This window comes from Oncorhynchus mykiss, chromosome 5 (assembly GCF_057628025.1).
Source record: "Oncorhynchus mykiss isolate SJ-2025 chromosome 5, ASM5762802v1, whole genome shotgun sequence".
NCBI classification, from domain to species: domain Eukaryota; kingdom Metazoa; phylum Chordata; class Actinopteri; order Salmoniformes; family Salmonidae; genus Oncorhynchus; species Oncorhynchus mykiss.
Window position 1 is genome coordinate 9,075,743 of NC_143026.1, and position 19,723 is coordinate 9,095,465.

Sequence of the window (19,723 nt, forward strand, 5' to 3'; positions counted from 1 at the left end):
ATGTTTATTGTTACAGAGCAGACATCATCATGCCCGATGTATACAAATGCAAAACAAGCATGGATCTACCCAGCTATCAACAAACGTTCACACAACTTTAGAGAACGTTATTAGGTCATTAAATAACGTCTTCATAGGATTGTTCCTGTGATGTGCAAGGAATGTTTCCAAGAGATCATCCCCTTAATGTCAAACATACAGTTGAAGTCGGACGTTTACATACACCTTAGCCAAATATATTTAACCTCAGTTTTAAACAATTCCTGATATTTAATCCTAGTAAAAATTCCCTGTTTTAGGTCAGTTAGGATCATCACTTCATTTTAGGAATGTGAAATGTCAGAATAATAGAGAGAGAATTATTTATTTCTGCTTTTATTTATTTCATCACATTCCCAGTGGATCAGAAGTTTACATACTCAATTAGTATTTGGTAGCATTGCCTTTAAATTATTTAACTAGGGTCAAATGTTTTGGGTAGCCTTCCACAAGATTCCCACAATGAGTTGGGTGAATTTTGGCCCATTCCTCCTGACAGAGCTGGTGTAACTGAGTCAGGTTTGTAGACCAAAATTTCAGTTTCAGTTCTGCCCACAAATTTTCTATAGGACTGAGGTCAGGGCTTTGTGGTGGCCACTCCAATACTTTGTTGTCCTTAATCCATTTTGCCACAACTTTGGAAGTATGCTTGGGGTCATTGTCCATTTGGAAGACCCATTTGCGACCAAGCTTTAACTTCCTGACTGATGTCTTGAGATGTTGCTTCAATATATCCACATAACTTCCCTTCCTCATGATGCCATCTAGTTTGTGAAGTGCACCAGTCCCTCCTACAGCAAAGCACCCCCACAACATGATGCTGCCACCCCCGTGCTTCACGGTTGGGATGGTGTTCTTCGGCATGCAAGCCTCCCCCTTTATCCTCCAAATATAACAATGGTCATTATGGCCAAACAGTTCTATTTTTGTTTCATCAGACCAGAGGACATTTCTCCAAAAAGTACGATCTTTGTCCCCGTTTGGCTTTTTGTATGGCAGTTTTGGAGCAGTGGCATCTTCATTGCTGAGCGGACTGATATGGTAATGTCGATATAGGACTCGTTTTACTGTGGCATCGAGTTTTAATGACTCTAACCTAAGTGTATGTAAACTTCTGACTTCAACTGTAGACATTGGTTTGTCGCTGGAGATCATGAATATGATGGTGGTGAAAAGTGGTGTAATTCGCTTTTAAAGGTAACCCTGCATGGAACCTCTGCTTGATTGTAGGCCTATATACAGAATGCATTTAGGGTAGTAAACTCTGAAGGGTGTTAAACTTAGAAAAAAACTCTACTCTGCTTTATCAACAGCACAACTAAATTCTACTTTGTCTTTTCTGATTCATTATTTAAAAATCAGCCATGCCCTAAAATTTGTGCAAGACATGGTCCTTAGGATGCTTGGCAGAAGACTGTTGCTTGGCATGTGTAGACAAAGGACAAGTGTTGCATAAAACATTAATCTCACCCAATTAAAGATTCATCACGACACAAGATGATATCCCATCTCGAGGCCAGAGGTAAGATGCAACCATCCATTGGAGTACCCCTTTGCAGATAAACACTTGAGTTTATGTCTCTTCAGAATAGGGGCTGATAATTTGTACTGCATGGAAGTGGCCTCGTGAAATGTTAATGCCATTCTCAGTCGGAGATTACGCTGCTTCAATTATTTACGCTGCATACCAATATTAATGCTCAGCCGGGGGCAATGGCCTTTTCTTTTCCTCCCTGGTCAGAGTTGGGGGGGCGGGGGGGTTCATAGGTAGTTGAAATGTGATGGACAGATTAGAATCTAGATGGAAGTAAAGTTGGTACTGTAGGTAGGAGGTAACAAAGTTGGTATGAAGGAAGTTTGATAAGCTTTTAAAATTTGGGTATTTCTGCATACAAATATTAAATGCTCAGCCGGGGGCTATGGCATTTTCTTTTCCTCCCTGGTCAGAGTTGGGGGGGCGGGGGGGGGGGGTTCATAGGTAATTGAAATGTGATGGACAGATTAGAATCTAGATGGAAGTAAAGTTGGTACTGTAGGTAGGAGGTAGCAAAGTTCGTAGGAAGGAAGTTTGATAAGCTTTTAAAATGTGGGTATTTCCACAACCCCATTTTATCATCTTAACCAGGATTTCTCAACCCTGGTTCTCGAGCACCCCCCAACGGTACACATTTTTGTGGTTGTTGTAGCCTTGGCCAAACACAGCTCATTGAGGCCTTGATGATTAGTTGACAAGTTGAATCAGGTGTGCTTGTTCAGGTTTACAGTACAAATGTGTACTGTTGGGGTACTGGAGGACCAGGGTTGGGAAACACTGATCTCAACCACATTAGTATGAAATGACTGAATCAAACTGTCACACAAAGACCTGTTCATGTACAGTTCCCCAGATGAAGAGTACATAATACACATTATCGGCAAAGCAAATCAGTTTTCAAAAAGCAGAAAGGCAAACTTATTTTAAATTAACATATTAATAGCCTGACAAGATGAGGGCCTTCTGAGGCACTTGATTTGAAACATCCACATCAGATTTCTGCTTCACACCATCCTTTGTTCTCCTGCCGTGCAACTGAGGTGCATGCCAATTCCTTCCACTCGCACCGCCCCCTTGTGGCCTTTACGCACACTACAATTGCCTATTTTTAGCTCCCAACAACAGCTCACTCTCACAGGATCTGTGGTCCATTTAGCAGAGTAGAATTCAAAATGTTTAATTCCAGAGAACTTTTAATTAGTTCTTACTCTCAAATTGTTTTTAGTGATTTGAAAGTCTAAAACCTGGCATACGTGAACAACCTTACAGAAAAGCTCTTCGACTGGCATCCTTTTTTAACTTGGGGCTTGTATTTGCATGTAAATTACATTGACATTTTTAGCAGCAGTGTGTTAAAACCGACAAGGTGCACGGTGAAGCCGACTAGTGATTCATACAATCGGGGCTAAGCAGCTCAAATTTGCACAAGAGAGGGATTACTCATGCATATTGTTCAATTTTTTTGTGTGCGCACGTGCTGATAAGAGTCCAAACTTTCACAAAGGGAACAATGGAAACAGAAAAAGCATACGATTAAAAAAAAAGCTAAATAAACTCATCGATTGGCAACTTCAAGTGCAGCGATAATTATTCCCCTCACGGCAACTGTAGGCAGGAGCGCTCACACAGCACAAACACAAACGGCAAAGTAGGCCGCGCCACGCTCGCCACACCAGTTAAATTCATGCAGGTTACAGTAGAGTGCATTTAAATTCCCATTCCATCATAAATAAATGGACATTCAGACAAGACCAGAATAAACCAAACATTTCCTGTCTCTGGGAGATTAAAGGAGAAGAAATGTCAATCACACTGTGGGGCTTGTGAAGTGCATTTATTTACCATTGATATATCATCACATTAGGTCTACGTGACAGACTGACAGTGAAATAAGTAGTTGGTCTACGTGACAGACTTGACAGTGAAATAAGTAGTAGGTCTACGTGACAGATTTGACAGTGAAATAAGTTGCATCGGGACAGCATTGGACTATCTGGGGATAAAGAGATGACGGATGGTAGTCAGGCCGGTAGACGGTCTGCGTGGACAGTTAGCCGGGGGGCCAGCCCAACTGGCGTCCGCCCATCACGTGGATGTGGATGTGGTAGACGGACTGGCCACCGTCGGGCCCGTCGTTCAAGATCAGCCTGTAGCCCTTGGGCAGGCCGATCTGCTCGGCACACTTCTTGGCCACTATCATCATGTGGCCCAGGAGCTATGACATCACAAAGAAAGAAAATGTTACTTTATTTTTTATTTATTTAACTAGACAAGTCAGTTCAGAACAAATTCTTGTTTACAAGAAGGCATACCAAAAGGCCTCCTGCGGGGCCAGGTCTGGGATAAAAATAAAAAAAAATGTATAGGACAAAACACACATCACGACAAGAGAGAGACATAACATAGCATGGCAGCAACACATGATAGACAAACCTTAAATGAAACAAAACAAGAATCATGAATATTTATTGCAAATCCTAAGCGCTGGAATCCCATTCGGGCCAAACGTTCTGAGAAATCACTGCTTAAACAACCTGCTTAAGGAGACTACAACAACTATCCATTAGCAACTATGGATATAAAAAAATATATTTTTTAAACATTTTATAAAAGTGCCAAAATCCTTAACTGATCACGACTCATAAAGCATTAAACATTGTAGAATTGATTAGGCTTTATGTTCTAACAGGTCACCAATGTTCTTTACATCTGAAACATGAGCTGAATAATAACGTAAGCTACACCCATACACCCATAACAGAACAAAATCCTTGAGTCATAGGAACGTTTTCTGGCAGGTTTCCAATAGGTCATGAGTTCCATCTGCTGGCCATTGATTGTCTACTACATTTGTCAACCAATCCATCCCTACAGACAACTAATCAAGGTTTCAATTTTTTTAGATTGACCAGTTAAACCAGCTGTGTTAGTGCTGGAACAGAAGCCTTACACACTGTAGCTCTCCCAGGATCAGGGGTCTGTCACTGGTCTAGGTTATAGAACCGATGCAACTGAATGAATGAGTTGAGGTGGTGTCATACTTACAGCCGCATCACTGTCCTCTGCTTTTGACAGTTGTACAATTGGTTTTCTTGGGACAACCAAAAAATGAGTAGGTGCCTGTGGGGTAACATCATGGAAGGCTATGCACTGAAAACACACACAGAATAAAAGTTAATCGAAAATACATATTAGTTAACAGCTCTACAGTCGTGGCCAAAAGTTGAGAATGACACAAATATTAAATTTTCAAAGTCTGCTGCCTCTGTATGATGGCAATTTGCATATACTACAGAATGTTATGAAGAGTGATCAAATGAATTGCAGTTAATTGCAAAGTCCCTCTGACATGCAAATGAACTGAATCCCCAAAAAATATTTCCACTGCATTTCAGCCCTGCCACAAAAGGACCAGCTGACATCATGTCAGTGATTCTCTCGTTAACACAGGTGTGAGTGTTGACGAGGACAAGGCTGGAGATCACTCTGTCATGCTGATTGAGTTCAAATAACAGACTGGAAGCTTCAAAAGGTGATTGGTGCTTGGAATCATTGTTCTTCCTCTGTCAATCATGGTTACCTGCAAGGAAACACGTGCCAGTCATCATTGCTTTGCACAAAAAGGGCTTCACAGGCAAGGATATTGCTGCCAGTAAGATTGCACCTAAATCAACTATTTATCGGATCAACAAGAACTTCAAGGAGAGCGGTTCAATTGTTGTGAAGAAGGCTTCAGGGCGCCCAAGAAAGTCCAGCAAGAGCCAGGACCGTCTCCTAAAGTTGATTCAGCTGTGGGATCGGGGTACCACCAGTACAGAGCTTGCTCAGGAATGGCAGCAGGCAAGTGTGAGTGCAACTGCACGCACAGTTAGGCAAAGACTTTTGGAGGATGGCCTGGTGTCAAGAAGGGCAGCAAAGAAGCCACGTCTCTCCAGGAAAAACATTGGGGACAGACTGATATTCTGCAAAAGGTACAGGGATTGGACTGCTGAGGACTGGGGTAAAGACATTTTCTCTGATGAATCCACTTTCCGATTGTTTGGGGCATCTGGAAAAAAAAGCTTGTCCGGAGAAGACAAGGTGAGCGCTACCATCAGTCCTGTGTCATGCTAACAGTAAAGCATCCTGAGATCATGCATGTGTGGGGTTGCTTCTCAGCCAAGGGAGTGGGCTCACTCACAATTTTGCCTAAGAACACAGCCATGAATAAAGAATGGTACCAACACATCCTCCGAGAGCAACTTCTCCCAACCATCCAGGAACAGTTTGGTGACGAACAATGCCTTTTCCAGCATGATGGAGCATCTTGCCATAAGGAAAAAATAAGTGGCTCGGGGAACAAAACATCGATATTTTGGGTCCATGGCCAGGAAACTCCCCAGACCTTAATCCCATTGAGAACTTGTGGTCAATCCTCAAGGAGGTGGGTGGACAAACAAAAATCCACAAATTCTGACAAACTCCAAGCATTGATTATGCAAGAATGGGCGACAAAAATATCTAAAGACACTGAAGCAGCACACTTTGTGGAAATTAATATTTGTGTCATTCTCAAAACTTTTGAGGCGTTACTACAGACCCGGGTTCGATCCCGGGCTGTATCACAACCAGTTGTGGCCAGGAGTCCCATAGGACGGCGCACAATTGGCCCAGCGTCGTCAGAGTTAGGGGAGGGGTGGCTTATCTTGGCGTATTGCACTCTGGCGACTCCTTGTGGTGGGCCAGGTGCCTGCAGGCTGACCCCGGTTGCCAGTTGAACTGTGTTTCCACCGATACATTGGTGCGGCTGGCTTCCGGGTTAATCTGGCGGGTGTTAAGGAGCACGGTTAGGCGGGTTTAGTTTCTGAGCATGCATAACGCGACCTTCACTTCCCGACCCCGTTGAAGAGTTGCAGCGATGAGAAAAGATTGAATTTGGGAAGAAAAACAGGGTAAAATAAATTGAAAAAAAGACACCCTGTTCATGGTTTGGGGCATCAGGTAGCCTAGTGGTTAGAGCGTTGGAATAGTAACCGAAAGGTTGCATGATCAAATCCCCGAACTGACAAGGTAAAATCTGTTGTTCTGCCCCTGAACAAGGCAGTTAACCCACTGTTCCTGAGATGTGAGGGATGCAAGACTTCGCTCTTTCACATACACAGTGCACAGGTTTGCATCACGCTGTTTAAAGCACGGTAACCAGGGCACCAAAATACCAGAGAAGCTAAGCCTCGCGCCACAACAATCTTATGCACCATTTACATATCGGCAGACATTCACTTTCAATGGAAGGAAAGCGAGAGAAGCAGAGTGGGCAGGGGGACCGTTGAGCGATGAGAACATGGCGAGGGAGCTGAACAGGGCGGGACTAAAGTTGGGGAAAGCGGAACTTTATTGAAATCCTCTGCGATATCGTGACTAGAGGTCGACCGATTAATCAGCATGGCCACCTGTTACACGAGTGCAGCATGGAGCCAAGGTAAGTTGCTAGCTAGCATTAAACTTATCTTATAAAAAAACAATCAATCTTAACATAATCACTAGTTAACTACACATGGTTGATGATATTACTACCTATGTTCTCATGTTCTGAGCAAGGAACTTAAACGTTAGCTTTTTTTTACATGGCACATATTGCACTTTTACTTTCTTCTCCAACACTGTGTTTTTGCATTATTTAAACCAAATTGAGCATGTCTCATTATTTGAGACTTAATATATTTTATTTATGTATTATATTAGGTTCAAATAAAAGTGTTCATTCAGTATTGTTGTAATTGTAATTATTACAAAAATATATACAAATCTGCAGGTCCTCCAATAATCGGTATCGGCGTTGAAAAATTATTATCGGTTGCGCCTCTAATCGTGACGCAAGTAACCAATCAAAGCGCACCATAGCTTCCAACCCCTACTGGATTGGATGTTCATGCATAACGCTACCTACCTTGCTTGCTAGCTAACTTGTTAGCACTCACATGAGGGAGAAGCTAGCGTGGTTAGGTGAGTGCTGCTTGTATAGTGTAAATGGCTGGTAAATTGTTGTGGAAATTGCCCCATTATGCTTTTCAATTTCTGCATCTACGTCATATAGCTGAGTCTACCTTTAAGTCCTGCGACAGACAGACGGGCGTTTAAAAAAAAAATCTATGGTACCAAAACCAAAAAGATTATACACTTTTTAGCATCTCCAATCTGAAGTAAAAGAATGAGTTGAAAATGCAAGCTTGTGTAATTTAGCCGTAACACGTTGTCTACAATAGGGAAATTTGCGATATTTAAAATAATTAAATATTTTAAAAGTAATTAAATATTTTAGTAAACGTAGCACACTCGCATTTTTACAACAATGACATACATTTCTGAACGCTTGACGTCCCTGATTTGACAGTTTACTTACAGCCAGCTAACTACCCCACTTGCATTTGTGGGTAATAACGGATTCATTGACAACTGGTGTGTCGCTAGCTAGGTACCATACTGTGTGGTTAACTAGATTAATGGTGTTTGCATGAAAATAAGCATATCAATACAAATTATGAATTCATACCTGATCATCTTCAAATAATATTTTTGCAGGAATCTCCTTGCGAATGATTTTGCCGAAGATTGTATCACCCCCGGGCTGGGCAACCTGAGCTTTTGCTATCTCATCCGCCATGGCGCTAGACGTTGGTCTTTGTAGTACGCATGCGCTTGAACCTCTGCCTCAAAGGTTAAAGTTTATGGGCTCTGCAGAACGCCAAAACTTGCACACAACGATTGTTTAAAAATATTGAATGCCATTTTTGGATTGTCTGTATCACTGAGGTATAATAAGAACGTGCTGTATCATCGAAGACAGTACAGTATGGAGACAGGCTAAAACTGCTTATACAATAGAAGTCACACAATAGATGTCATGGTCAAGTTGACAAGCAAAAATCATGCGTCTAAACACGTCATCGTGCTCTCGCGCCACACTGCGCACGTGCAGGCCGTCAAATCAAAGGTACACCTTCGATATAAAGTTGCTTTTGACAAAAATTAAAACGTGTCAGTTTGTCAGTCTCATGAAGTTGGAGTAATAACAAGTTCGGATAGTTAAGGCATTGGCTCTGGCTCAAATCTAGTTGAGCCTTTAGCTTTCGAGAAAATTAACAACTAAGGAAGAATTGGCTCAAATCTAGTTGAGCCTTTAGCTTTCGAGAAAATGAACAACTAAGGAAGAATGTTTTACTTCTCTCATTTACTTCTCCCCAAACCCTCCGCTTGGTCGGCTTCGCAAGCGTTCCCGAAAGTCTCGCGATGTTGCGCCTCTGTGTTTAGAAACTCTGTGGTATCAGCACTTCATACAGTAAACACGGTGGGCGCGGAAGCAGGGGTGTTATTAGAGATAGAACAATTTTGGCCGAAATTCTTCACATTTTCTCATAGATTAAACATTTGATCTCAATAGAGTTTTCTGTTCTTAAAACTATAATATGTTATGAACAGAGTGGACTACGGTTTGTAGACTTTACCCTTTCCCAAAGTAAAACAAAACTCGCGTTGTTTAGGAGTGCAAAGGCGAATTTAGGTATTGCACACTGCACAGGCGTTCCCAAACCGAAACATGCAAATATTTACTAGAACGCGCCAATAAGATCTCGCTAACTTGTGCTTAGATCTGCCCACCAGGACTCATCTGTTCCTGTTGGAAACGACAGACTGTGGTCTATTTTGGTTAGTTAAAACATGTTTGGTGTAACCATTAGTCCAGCAACTAAAACGAGAGTTTCTATTGGACAAATTCAGCTAGGTTCCTCCCCGTTTCGTTCTGTTGGCTTCCGTTTAAAAAACGTTTTGCAACAGAATGAATACGCCTCTGGCTAACCTCAATTTGTTACATAGCGATAGAGGACTTCTTCGATATTATGGCGTTCGCACATTTTGTTTATCTATGACGCCACCTACTGTGCTGTAGTGTATGGTCGATCACGTTACATTTTGTGATATAAAACTAAAAGGGAATGTGAACAATAACAAAATGTGCACCACCAACTCACCCTACACAAAACATGAAGAACCACCTTCCTAATATTGAGTTGACCCCCCCTTGTTCTTGACACAAACCGGTGCGCCTGGCACCTACTACCATACCCCGTTCAAAGGCACTTGAATCTTTTGTCTTGCCCATTTGCCCATTCATCTTCTGAATGGCACACATACACAAGCCATATCTCAATTATCTAAAAGTTTGAAACTCCTTCTTTAATCTGTCTCCTCCCCTTCATCTACACTGATTGAAGTGGATTTAACAAGTGACATCAATAAGGAATCATAGCTTTTACCTGGATTCATCTGGTCAGTTTATGTCATGGACAGCGCAGCTGCTCATAATGTTTTGTACACTCAGTATATATACCACTATTTAAAAAACAACAACATTTAAATCACCATTACTTTGACCCTAACTGATCTAACATCAGGCCGACGGTCTAGAAGGACGGGACCTCAACCTGTCTCTTTCGCAAAAAAACAACATCAAATATAGTGCGTTTGGAAAATATTCAGAACATTTGAATTATTCCACATTTTGTTACGTTACAGCCTTATTGTAAAATGGATAACACATTTGTAAAAATCTCATAAATCTACACATAATAATAACAATAACCCCATAATGACAAAGCAAAAACTGTTTATAAAAAAAAAAAATCTAATGTATTAAAAATAAACAACGGAAATATCACATTCATAAGCATTCAGATCCTTTACTCAGTACTTTGTTGAAGAACCTTTGGCAGCGATTACAGCCTCGAGTCTTCTTGGGTATGACGCTACAAGCTTGGCACACCTGTATTTGAGGAGTTTCTCCCATTCTTCTCTGTAGATCCTCTCAAGCTCTGTCGGGTTGGATGGGAAGTGTCTCTGCACAGCTATTTTCAGTTCTCTCCAGAGACGTTCGATCAGATTCAAGTACGGGCTCTGGCTGGGCCACTCAAGAACATTCAGGGACGTGTCCCGAAGCCACTCCTGCGCTGTCTTGGCTGTGTGCTTAGGGTCGTTGTCCTGTTGGAAGGTGAACCTTCGCCCCAGTCTGAGGTCCTGAGTGCTCTGGGGCAGCTTTTCATCAAGGATCTCTCTGTACTTCACTCAATTTTATCTTTGCCTCGATCCTGACTAGTCTTTCAGTCCCTACCGCTTACAAACATCCCCACAGCATGATGCTGCCACCACCATGCTTCACTGTAGGGATGGTGCCAGGTTTCCTCCAGACGTGACGCTTAGCATTCAGGCCAAAGAGTACAATCTTGGTGTCATCAGACCAGAGAATCTAGTTTCTTTTGGTAAACTCCAAGCGGGCTGTCATGTGCCTTTTACTGAGGAGTGGCTTCCGTCTGGCCACTCTACCATAAAGGCCTGATTGGTGGAGTGCTGCAGAGATGGTTATCCTTCTGGAAGGTTCTCCAGTCTCCACAGAGGAACTCTGGAGCTCTGTCAGAGTGACCATCGGGTTCTTGGTCACCTCCCTGACCACGGCCCTTCTCCCCGATTGCTCAGTTTGGGCGGGCGGCCAGCTCTAGTAAGAGTCCTGGTGTTTCCAAACTTCTTCCATTTAAGAATGATGGAGGCCACTTTATCTTTGGGGACCTTCAAAGCTGCAGAATTTCTTGTACCTTTTCACAGATCTGTGTCTCGACACAACGAGGATTTTAAAAATAAAAATCCATTTTAGAATAAGGCTGTAACGTAACAAAATGTGGAAAAAGTCAAAGGCTTTGAATACTTTCCGAATGCGCTGTACAATACAAAAATAAAATTTATCCAAAAACCCATCCCACTCCTTCAGTCATAGTCCAAATCACATCCCTACACAGGCTAAGGAGCCTGTGAGGACGGAAAATTTGTCGACAGGTTTCTTTGTAATGCCTATATTGTAAAATATAGTCACATTAAAACATTGCGCCGCATTCACAACGATGCCTGTTTTCTCAGATGTCCTCTTTGTTAGCGCTGTGCCGGTCATAACCAATGCCGACTGACCCAATAAACAACACATTTTTAACAATAAAGTCCACCTTTTTAACATGCAACATGTCACGATCCTGTTGTTACAGGGCATCTCACATAACCCAAATATACCAACCACTACATTCACCGTACGGGTCAGTCGGCGTGCACCAACCACTACATCCACCGTACGGGTCAGTCGGCGTGCACCAACCACTACATTCACCATACGGGTCAGTCGGCGTGCACCAACCACTACATTCACCGTACGGGTCAGTCTGCGTGCACCAACCACTACATTCACCCTACGGGTCAGTCGGCGTGCACCAACCACTACATTCACCGTACGGGTCAGTCTGCGTGCACCAACCACTACATTCACCATACGGGTCAGTCTGCGTGCACCAACCACTACATTCACCATACGGGTCAGTTGGCGTGCACCAACCACTACATTCACCATACGGGTCAGTCGGCGTGCACCAACCACTACATTCACCATACGGGTCAGTCGGCGTGCACCAACCACTACATTCACCGTACGGGTCAGTCTGCGTGCACCAACCACTACATTCACCATACGGGTCAGTCTGCGTGCACCAACCACTACATTCACCATACGGGTCAGTCGGCGTGCACCAACCACTACATTCACCCTACCCAAATATACAAGACACAATTATCACAACATAGGTTGTAATATGGCTTTTTTGCTGGCTTGGCTTCCCCAGTGATTTTACCCACGCACTGCTGCTGCTCCAACAGGGTCAACGGGAAGGATCCGTCAATGAAGTTGGAACTCCCACCCAGTTGACCACATGAAAATGGATGGATCCCTCACTGGCGCTGCCCATACAAGTTCGGCCTTTTGGCCACTAGAGGCCTCTATCATTCTTCATGATCCCATACGCTCTCTAATGCTGCATCGTGCCTGTATTGCTTACTGTCGAGTCGGTTCAATTGTAAAGTCAAGATGGCTTCTCGTTTGAAGGTGATTGTTAAAACGTTAAGATTTTGGCATGTTTTTGTATTATATATTGCTTCCAGAGCATTTGATTTTTATACGACTGAAAACAATTTAAAAATAGTAATTTTTGTTCATCTGGATAGCCGTATAAGATAAACCAGCTCACATGTTTTAGCATTTGAACTAGCTAGCAAGCTAGTAAACTAGCCTAGCTGGCTATATTAACAAACTTACCTAGTCCTAGGCTTGGCCATCTTTGAAGGTAATGAATAATTGTTTGTAGTGTTATCGTATTGCAATAGAGATTGTGGTATGATAAAGGTTATTTCATCGTTTCTTTACATAGGTCCTCAGAGTGTTCAAAGCACTGCACAGAACAAGAATGGAGTTGTTCAAAGAAGATACCAGAGCATTGACAGGTAGTTAGTTGGCTATTATCAAATGAGTTGCTAGATAGTAGACAGTTGATTATTTGTAATAAGTGGAATCAGTTGTGTAGTGCTAAATATATGGTCATGTTACGCATACAAAACATTAAGAACACCTGCTCTTTCCATGACAGACTGACCAGGTGAATCCAGGTGAAAGCTATGATCTCTTATTGATGTTACTTCAATCATTGTAGATGAAGGGGATGATACAGGTTAAATAAAATAAAAATGTTAAAGCCTTTGAGAGACTGAGTGTGTATGTGTGGGGTGAATGGGCAAGACAAAATATTTAAGTGCCTTTGAACGGGGTATGGTAGTAGGTGCCAGGCGCACCGGATTGTGTTAAGAACTGCAACGCTGCTGCATAGTATGGCTCAATCAAACCACATGTCAACAAACTCTGTCCGTGCATTTGTGACAAATTGAACAAAATCGTTGCATTGTCATGCAAAATGTCAAAATAGCTGCAGCAAAATCTAGCATTTTACACCGCAAATATCACAAAAAATATATATATTTGAAATCCTGGAGGGATTGACTATATACGATATGTGTAGTAGCAGTGACTGTAACAGCTGTTTGACCTGACTAGCTTTTATTTGTAATTTTTATGTTCAAGCTGCAAGACGAAAGATAAATGAGGAATTCAGGAAAAACAAAAATGAGACTTCGGAGGAAAACATCAGTCAGGTATAGTAGGCTTTGCATTCATTCATCAGGAAAGGGGATTCTTATCGATGATATGAGCTAGCACTCTTGGTTCAAAGCTTAGTCGACATATCCAGCATACATATTGATAACTGGTATGTGGTATTGTTAAACATACACTTGTTTTAACAGTTTTTCCTAGCCACCGTGCTTCTACATCTGCATTGCTTGCTGTTTTTGGGGGTTTTAGGCTGGGTTTCTGTACAGCACTTTGTGACATCGGCTGATGTAAAAAGGGCTTTATAAATACATTTGATTTGATTGATGTGTCTAGAGACTGAGCACAATAGAGAGATTGTTCATATTTCTACTGTATTTTTCCAGATGATTAAAATGGCCGCTGGTGTGGAAGTGTTTCTTCGTCAAGATGTCGTACAAGCCGAGCATGTAGCTGAAGATAGGATTCGTAAGTTATTTTATTTTTAAACAATCAAGTCTAATACATCAAGAAAAGGAAAACATTTTTTTGCTATATTTTTTTTGCCACGTTGGGTAATGAGAAACACAACAATTACAGCAGTCATATATAAGAACGATATGAATAGGGGTTTAGGCTATGCCCACAAGGGGTTTGTTATTCACATTTAGCCTCCAGTGTTTCCTGTGTCTTTTCATTTCACAGAACTCCGACCTAGAGAGAGCCTTCTTCTGGAAAACGTACCGTACTGCGATACACCTAGAAAAAGATCTTCTTCCAACAATGCACCAAAACAAAGTTGTAATGATGCACCAATTACACGATGTGAATGACCAACAATAACAGCTGAAGACTTTATTTCTCACTCCTCTGGAAGAATTTAAGTGTAATTCGAGACATCAATTATAGAACAGACAGTATGTAATTGTATGATGTGTGTGTGTGTGGGGGGGGGGGTTAAGAGTTTGTCATACAAATGTGGAAGCTGTAGATTTGGCTTTGAAAGGTCAAAGGTGAAATTCATTGTAAATTCAATGCATATTATTTTGTTTGCTGCTATATATGTTGATTTCTTGTTGAATGAATGACTGTTAATGCCATAACTGAGTTGTGTTATATGACTTTGAGAACAGTACCAGATTTCGTATCGTAATACTCGATACCAAAAAGATACCAAGGGAAAAACAGAATGTGTATTAGCCATTAGTCACGGAATGGCACTTGATCCAGACAAATCTTTTGAGTTCAGAATCATTACATTTGAATTGTTATATATGTTTTTATGTATGCATTAATTAATCAACTACACTCATACAAACAATGTGACTTGTCTTTTGATAATCTGGGTAAATCAAAGTGTAGCCTAGGCCTATTTACAATACAGATTAATGCATATTCAATAGAAGTGTGTGCATGCATTGAGTTATTGAGCTTGTTTTGGCTGATTTCATGGAAAACAATCGGTTTCCCTTCAATTTGGGACTCGTTTTATTGTACTGATCAACATTGTATAGAAGAAGAAATATCTAATTTTATAAAAGTGCGCGCGCTAAAACCATTTTAGATAATTCCATTGGTCGTTAAGTGAATTCTCCACTCACCCGGGGCACCGTGCCATGAAAAAAGGAACTAACACTCAGGTTCGGGATCGAGCAAAGATGATCTTAACTGGGAGAGACGTGACGAATAATGATTCAGATGACTATAGGCTTTGAAGTCAGTTATATTTGGTGTTATGGTTTGCAAGCAAGGTGCGAATTACACCTTGATATCTTGACGAACATTTTTTACGGGCCTGAAAATGAATTATCTTTTGATGTGGCATGAATAGTTCCAGTTCACGTACCAGTTATCAATATGTATGCTGGATATGCAGACTAAGCTTTGAACCAAGAGCGCTAGTTTACATCATCAAACTAATGGACATGGTTGCCGTGTTTGCATTATTCAAGCGTGTTAACGTCTGTACACGTCTGTGATCCTCTCAATCAGTAGACGACGCCAGTGACCACAGGTTATGCTGCTTGCATAATAAGTGGGAAACTCGGAAAATACTTGTAAAATACTTGTCCACGTGTTTTGAACTCGTTGATAACGCAGATTAGTTCATGGCAAACAAGCTGCAACAACCGTCAAATAAAAGTACAGATATCATCTTCGTAAACAAATGAAAAGATTGTATTTTATCGTGTTTTTTTTGTGGCATTTTAACTGCGAAAATGCTGTTATCAAGGTAATTTCCTTTGTATGTGACGTCAAAGTTCAGAATGTGGGAGAAGTCGGCGCTCAGAGATGATGGACTAATGTCCCACAGGTGGGGGGAGCGTTCAAGTGGATTTTTCCCCCAGCTTTTTTTGGTTAATGTGTGTGCCAATACTGTACCCATATGGCTGTTTCCCAGACACAGAATAAGCCTAGATCTACAGTTCTACAAGGGCTATAAAATAACCCTAAAATAGATGCTTTTTCATTATTACACTTAAAATAGAGAAGGACTACTAAAACACACAGAAGTGGGTGGAGGGGGGTAGGAAGACAGCAGAAACGGATGTTCTGTTTGAAGCAGATGATACATGGAGTGGAGATGAGAGAGAGGAATTGGATTACAAAAATAAACAAGACAAATTAAGTGGTAGTGGAATCTAGTTAAATCCGATCCTTGTTCTGATTCTTTTGGGGGTCGGAGTGAGGGTTTTGGATCAATGGAGTTACCTGGGAGATCCATTTTGAAGTCTATGAAAATCGTGGATAAGATGAGGTGGCGTCGGTGAGAGTAATGAGAAGTGGTCTTATTTTGGTTTTCTGTGCATCTGTGGAACAGAAGGGAGCGTGCTCTGCGCCTCAGGGAGATGTCGGATTGGAATGTGTTGTGTGTGGATCTTCAAAGCAGTGTGCCTATCAAGGGGGTAATGTTATGCGCTACAAGCAAATGCAAGGGAAATACATTAAGAATTGGATCAAGTGGTTGGTGCACACCGACTGACCCGCATGGTGTATGGAGTGAGGAAACCCACTCTATCCATTCTGTTGGTTTTTGAAGAAGAGTTTCTCCCTTCTCACGTAGTATTTGGGTTTTGTGAAATACCCTGCAAGAGCCTACATGCCCAAACCCCATGCAGTGTGATAAATGTAAATTATTTGGTCATGTGTCAAGTGTATGTAGACGGGAGGAGTATCGTATGCCGGCTGAGCCTAAATGTTACAATTGTGGTGGCGAACATGCGCCTCAATTTACTGAAGTGTCCTGTTAGGGTGAAGGAGACAAGAATAAGGGCTGTCCAGAATGCCTGCTCTCCGGAGACTGGGTGAGAAGAGTGGAAGAGAGGAATAATGGTAGTATAAGGAGACACCAGTGATTATTCTTTGTCGACAGAGGGATCCTGACATGTTTTCATGTTAAAGAAGGTGGACTCTGTAGCGTTTATTGCATTGATTATCAACTGTACAGCGCAAACAGAGAAATCTGGGAAAATAGGCATCGTTGTGAGTGTGTCTATGTTTTACAGCAGAGGTATTACAAGAAATCCTGTCGATTAATACTCTGTCCTCACAGGTTCCTGAGCCTGTGTAGGGATGTGATTTGAACTGTGACCTAAGGAGTGTTTTTTTTATTTGTATTACCCGCAATGGAATATTTGTATTTCACTACCCAGTACAGTAGGTGGCAGCAACACACCAATGAGTTGTAGTCTGCCATTAAACCTCGAAGAAGAAGAAAACACAGAGAACATAATCAGAGTTTCTAAACCAAGAGGCACAACATCGCGTGACTTCTGGGAACGCTTGCAAAATAGACCAAACAGACCAGAACGGTGTTTGGGATTTGAGAAGTCAATGAGAGAAGTGCAAAAGTATTCCTTAGTTGTTTATTTTCTCGAAATCTAAAGGCACAACCTAGATTCAAGCCAATGTCGTAAGCAGATGAATATATTATTACTCCAACCTCGTAAGATTGACAAACTGAGACGTTTTCATTTTCGTCAAAAACAACTTTATATCCAAGGTGTGCCTTTGATTGGACGACATGCACATGCGCAGTTCGTCGAGAGACTACTTTTTAGACCCGATGACGTGTTTCTACGCATGCGCTAAGCTAGCCAATTTCGCTATGGAAAACGCCTACTAGTGTGATCGGGGACTGGATAAGCAGTTTTCATACTGTACTGTCTTTGATGTAATGCATTTAGAACTACAGTGCCTGTGCATTTGTCAGGAGTGGAACTGCTATTGACTACTACAATATAGCACTAGGGGGCGCTGTTTGGGCGTACAATACTTTTCCTAGAGATTTCCAGTGGGAGTGTTCTTATGTCAACCCCTCTCCCGCCTGATACCGACGGATTTCTCCCTATTCAATTCGGATAGTGTGTAGCTAGTAGTAGTAAGAAGGTTACGTTCATGGTTTTTAACTTAAAATCTTCAAAACATCGCCCGTGAAAACGGTACCGGTGTTATTCTGCGAATAAATCACTGCACGCTCGCGGAGGTTCCTTTGCACAGGTGAAACAACCATTTTCCGCATTGGTGGAGGATTGCATTGGGATATCATCAGCTGAACGGGTCGATTGATATTGGTAAGATTGCGGTTCGTTCTACCTTGATGAAAGCTTATCCAACGTTACGTCTAGGATATATGCCTGAAGAATATAGCATTGTTCGTGTTTTGGGAGTGGAAGGGAAAAGCATTGAATGACCCAGTGTTATTTGAAATCATTTATTCCTCATCTGAATTCGTGCTGTCAAGGAAATTACTCACTGAATGCTGAAAGCTGAAAGCGTACAAAAAGTAAACCAGTACTAGAGCAAGCTATTCAGTTGCGGGGAACACCTGCAATTTTGACGTCCCTACTAGTGAGCTACTTATTCCTGTGTATCTGTTGTAGACTAACTAGCTAGATCTCCAATGTGTACACCATGGTATCTAGCTAACATATTATAACAGGCTAATGTGATGCTCCATTAGCCGTTACAGGATAGGTACTGTTTGGTGTAGCACAGATCATTTAATTTGAGGATACAACTGTCTTCGTTCTCGATTCGGACAAACATGTATAATCTGACATGTCCAGTTGCAGGTGGTTCATTTGAATTGATAAAATACTCATTTTGTTAAAAATAATTGTTTTGCGCCATAAAGTAATCCAACAATGTGTACACCACCATCTTGTCTATTTCAAATATTCTCTCAATGATCGAGACCGGTGTGCAGCACTTTGGGATGGACCCACCTGTCTCCATCAATGAGAGAAGATTTGAAATGGACAACATGGTGGCGAACACATTGTTGGATTACTTCATGGAGCGAAACATGTATTTATTTTAATAACGGTGCATTTTCTAAATTCAAACGAACCACCTTCAACAGGACACAGACATTTTAGAAGGTACATATTTGGCCGAATCGAGAACGAAGATAATTTTCAACCAGCCTTAACCTGGCGAGACTATCTGTTCTGCTCCAAAAAGTAGAGATGTCTTTCCTGTAATGGCTATTGGAGCGTCACATTAGCCCATTACGTTCTACTAGCGGTTTTGACAGGTGGCTCTTTAATCTGAACACCAATTTACATACATGGTACATATGGCTAAATACATTTTACATGGTGCTATAGCATAGGGACAGCAGTATGATCAAATATAGCTATTGTTTTATCTCAACAATAGTCGGTGTCAGGGAATTTTCTGCTTGCAACTAATGGATGATGCAATCCGTTTTCCGTTTACAAACTGTGAAAATTCAGAATGCTGGAGTGTATTCTGTGATTCCACCTGTTCCAAGGATGATGATGGCCAGTCTTGTAACCATACAGTAAGCCTACATTATGGGACAATAGTTTGTGATCTATGCAAATATTTCACAAGCAAAACAATGCATTTTTATTTGACACAAAATGTTGTGGTTAGGTGACAGAAATACAATGAGTCATTGCGCCTCTTATAGTCACCACAATGGAACCGTTCTGTAGAAACTGTAGCCTATAATCCCTCTCTACCTTCAATTATGCTGGTAGGGTAGGGCATAATTGGATCCTACTTTAGCTACCCTCCCTGCAACAGGCTAGTGTAGGCCTACACATGGGAGTCAAATGGAAGGCAAACTGCCAAATTGTGCTTGACTGGTACTGTGAGAACTTGCCTACATGAAACACCACTGAGGTATTAGGTGGAAATTG

General features: G+C 41.6%; 3 protein-coding genes across 4 annotated transcripts in view; 2 read left to right on the top strand and 1 right to left on the bottom strand.

Moving 5' to 3' along the window:
* Positions 1–3,392: 3,392 nt before the first annotated feature.
* Positions 3,393–9,243, bottom strand: hint1 (histidine triad nucleotide binding protein 1). 2 transcript variants are annotated; one of them, XM_021601566.3, is made up of 3 exons: positions 8,103–9,243; positions 4,619–4,723; positions 3,393–3,788 (listed from the first exon to the last, which is right to left on the bottom strand). In XM_021601566.3, exons 1-3 carry the CDS (start codon positions 8,211–8,213, stop codon positions 3,624–3,626), a joined length of 381 nt encoding a protein of 126 aa, XP_021457241.1. In that variant the 5' UTR covers positions 8,214–9,243; the 3' UTR covers positions 3,393–3,623. The 2 variants fall into 2 exon arrangements, with proteins under 2 accessions (XP_021457241.1, XP_090089772.1); XM_090233646.1 differs by having other exon boundaries at positions 8,772–8,901.
* Positions 9,244–12,256: 3,013 nt separating this feature from the next.
* lyrm7 (LYR motif containing 7) lies at positions 12,257–15,724 on the top strand. Its single transcript, XM_021601567.3, has 5 exons — positions 12,257–12,518; positions 12,841–12,913; positions 13,545–13,615; positions 13,958–14,039; positions 14,256–15,724. Exons 1-5 carry the CDS (start codon positions 12,501–12,503, stop codon positions 14,381–14,383), a joined length of 372 nt encoding a protein of 123 aa, XP_021457242.2. The 5' UTR covers positions 12,257–12,500; the 3' UTR covers positions 14,384–15,724.
* A 1,986-nt stretch (positions 15,725–17,710) lies between these two features.
* cdc42se2 (CDC42 small effector 2) overlaps positions 17,711–19,723 on the top strand; it is a 73,833-nt gene continuing 71,820 nt past the window's right edge. Inside the window, exon 1 of the mRNA XM_036976700.2 lies at positions 17,711–18,124. The gene's annotated coding sequence lies outside the window, so the exon portion shown is untranslated. The remainder of the gene's footprint in view (positions 18,125–19,723) is intronic.

What these genes read in the sequence shown, in the direction of transcription:
- hint1 (XM_021601566.3), bottom strand. Translation starts at nt 8,213, where the DNA reads ATGGCGGATGAGATAGCAAAAGCTCAGGTTGCCCAGCCCGGGGGTGAT. An exon ending in TATTATTTGAAGATGATCAG is followed by an intron (nt 4,724 to 8,102) that starts GTATGAATTCAT and finishes GTGTGTTTTCAG; the next exon opens with TGCATAGCCTTCCATGATGT. An exon ending in CAGAGGACAGTGATGCGGCT is followed by an intron (nt 3,789 to 4,618) that starts GTAAGTATGACA and finishes GTGATGTCATAG; the next exon opens with CTCCTGGGCCACATGATGAT.
- lyrm7 (XM_021601567.3), top strand. An exon ending in AGATACCAGAGCATTGACAG is followed by an intron (nt 12,914 to 13,544) that starts GTAGTTAGTTGG and finishes TTTATGTTCAAG; the next exon opens with CTGCAAGACGAAAGATAAAT. An exon ending in CGGAGGAAAACATCAGTCAG is followed by an intron (nt 13,616 to 13,957) that starts GTATAGTAGGCT and finishes GTATTTTTCCAG; the next exon opens with ATGATTAAAATGGCCGCTGG.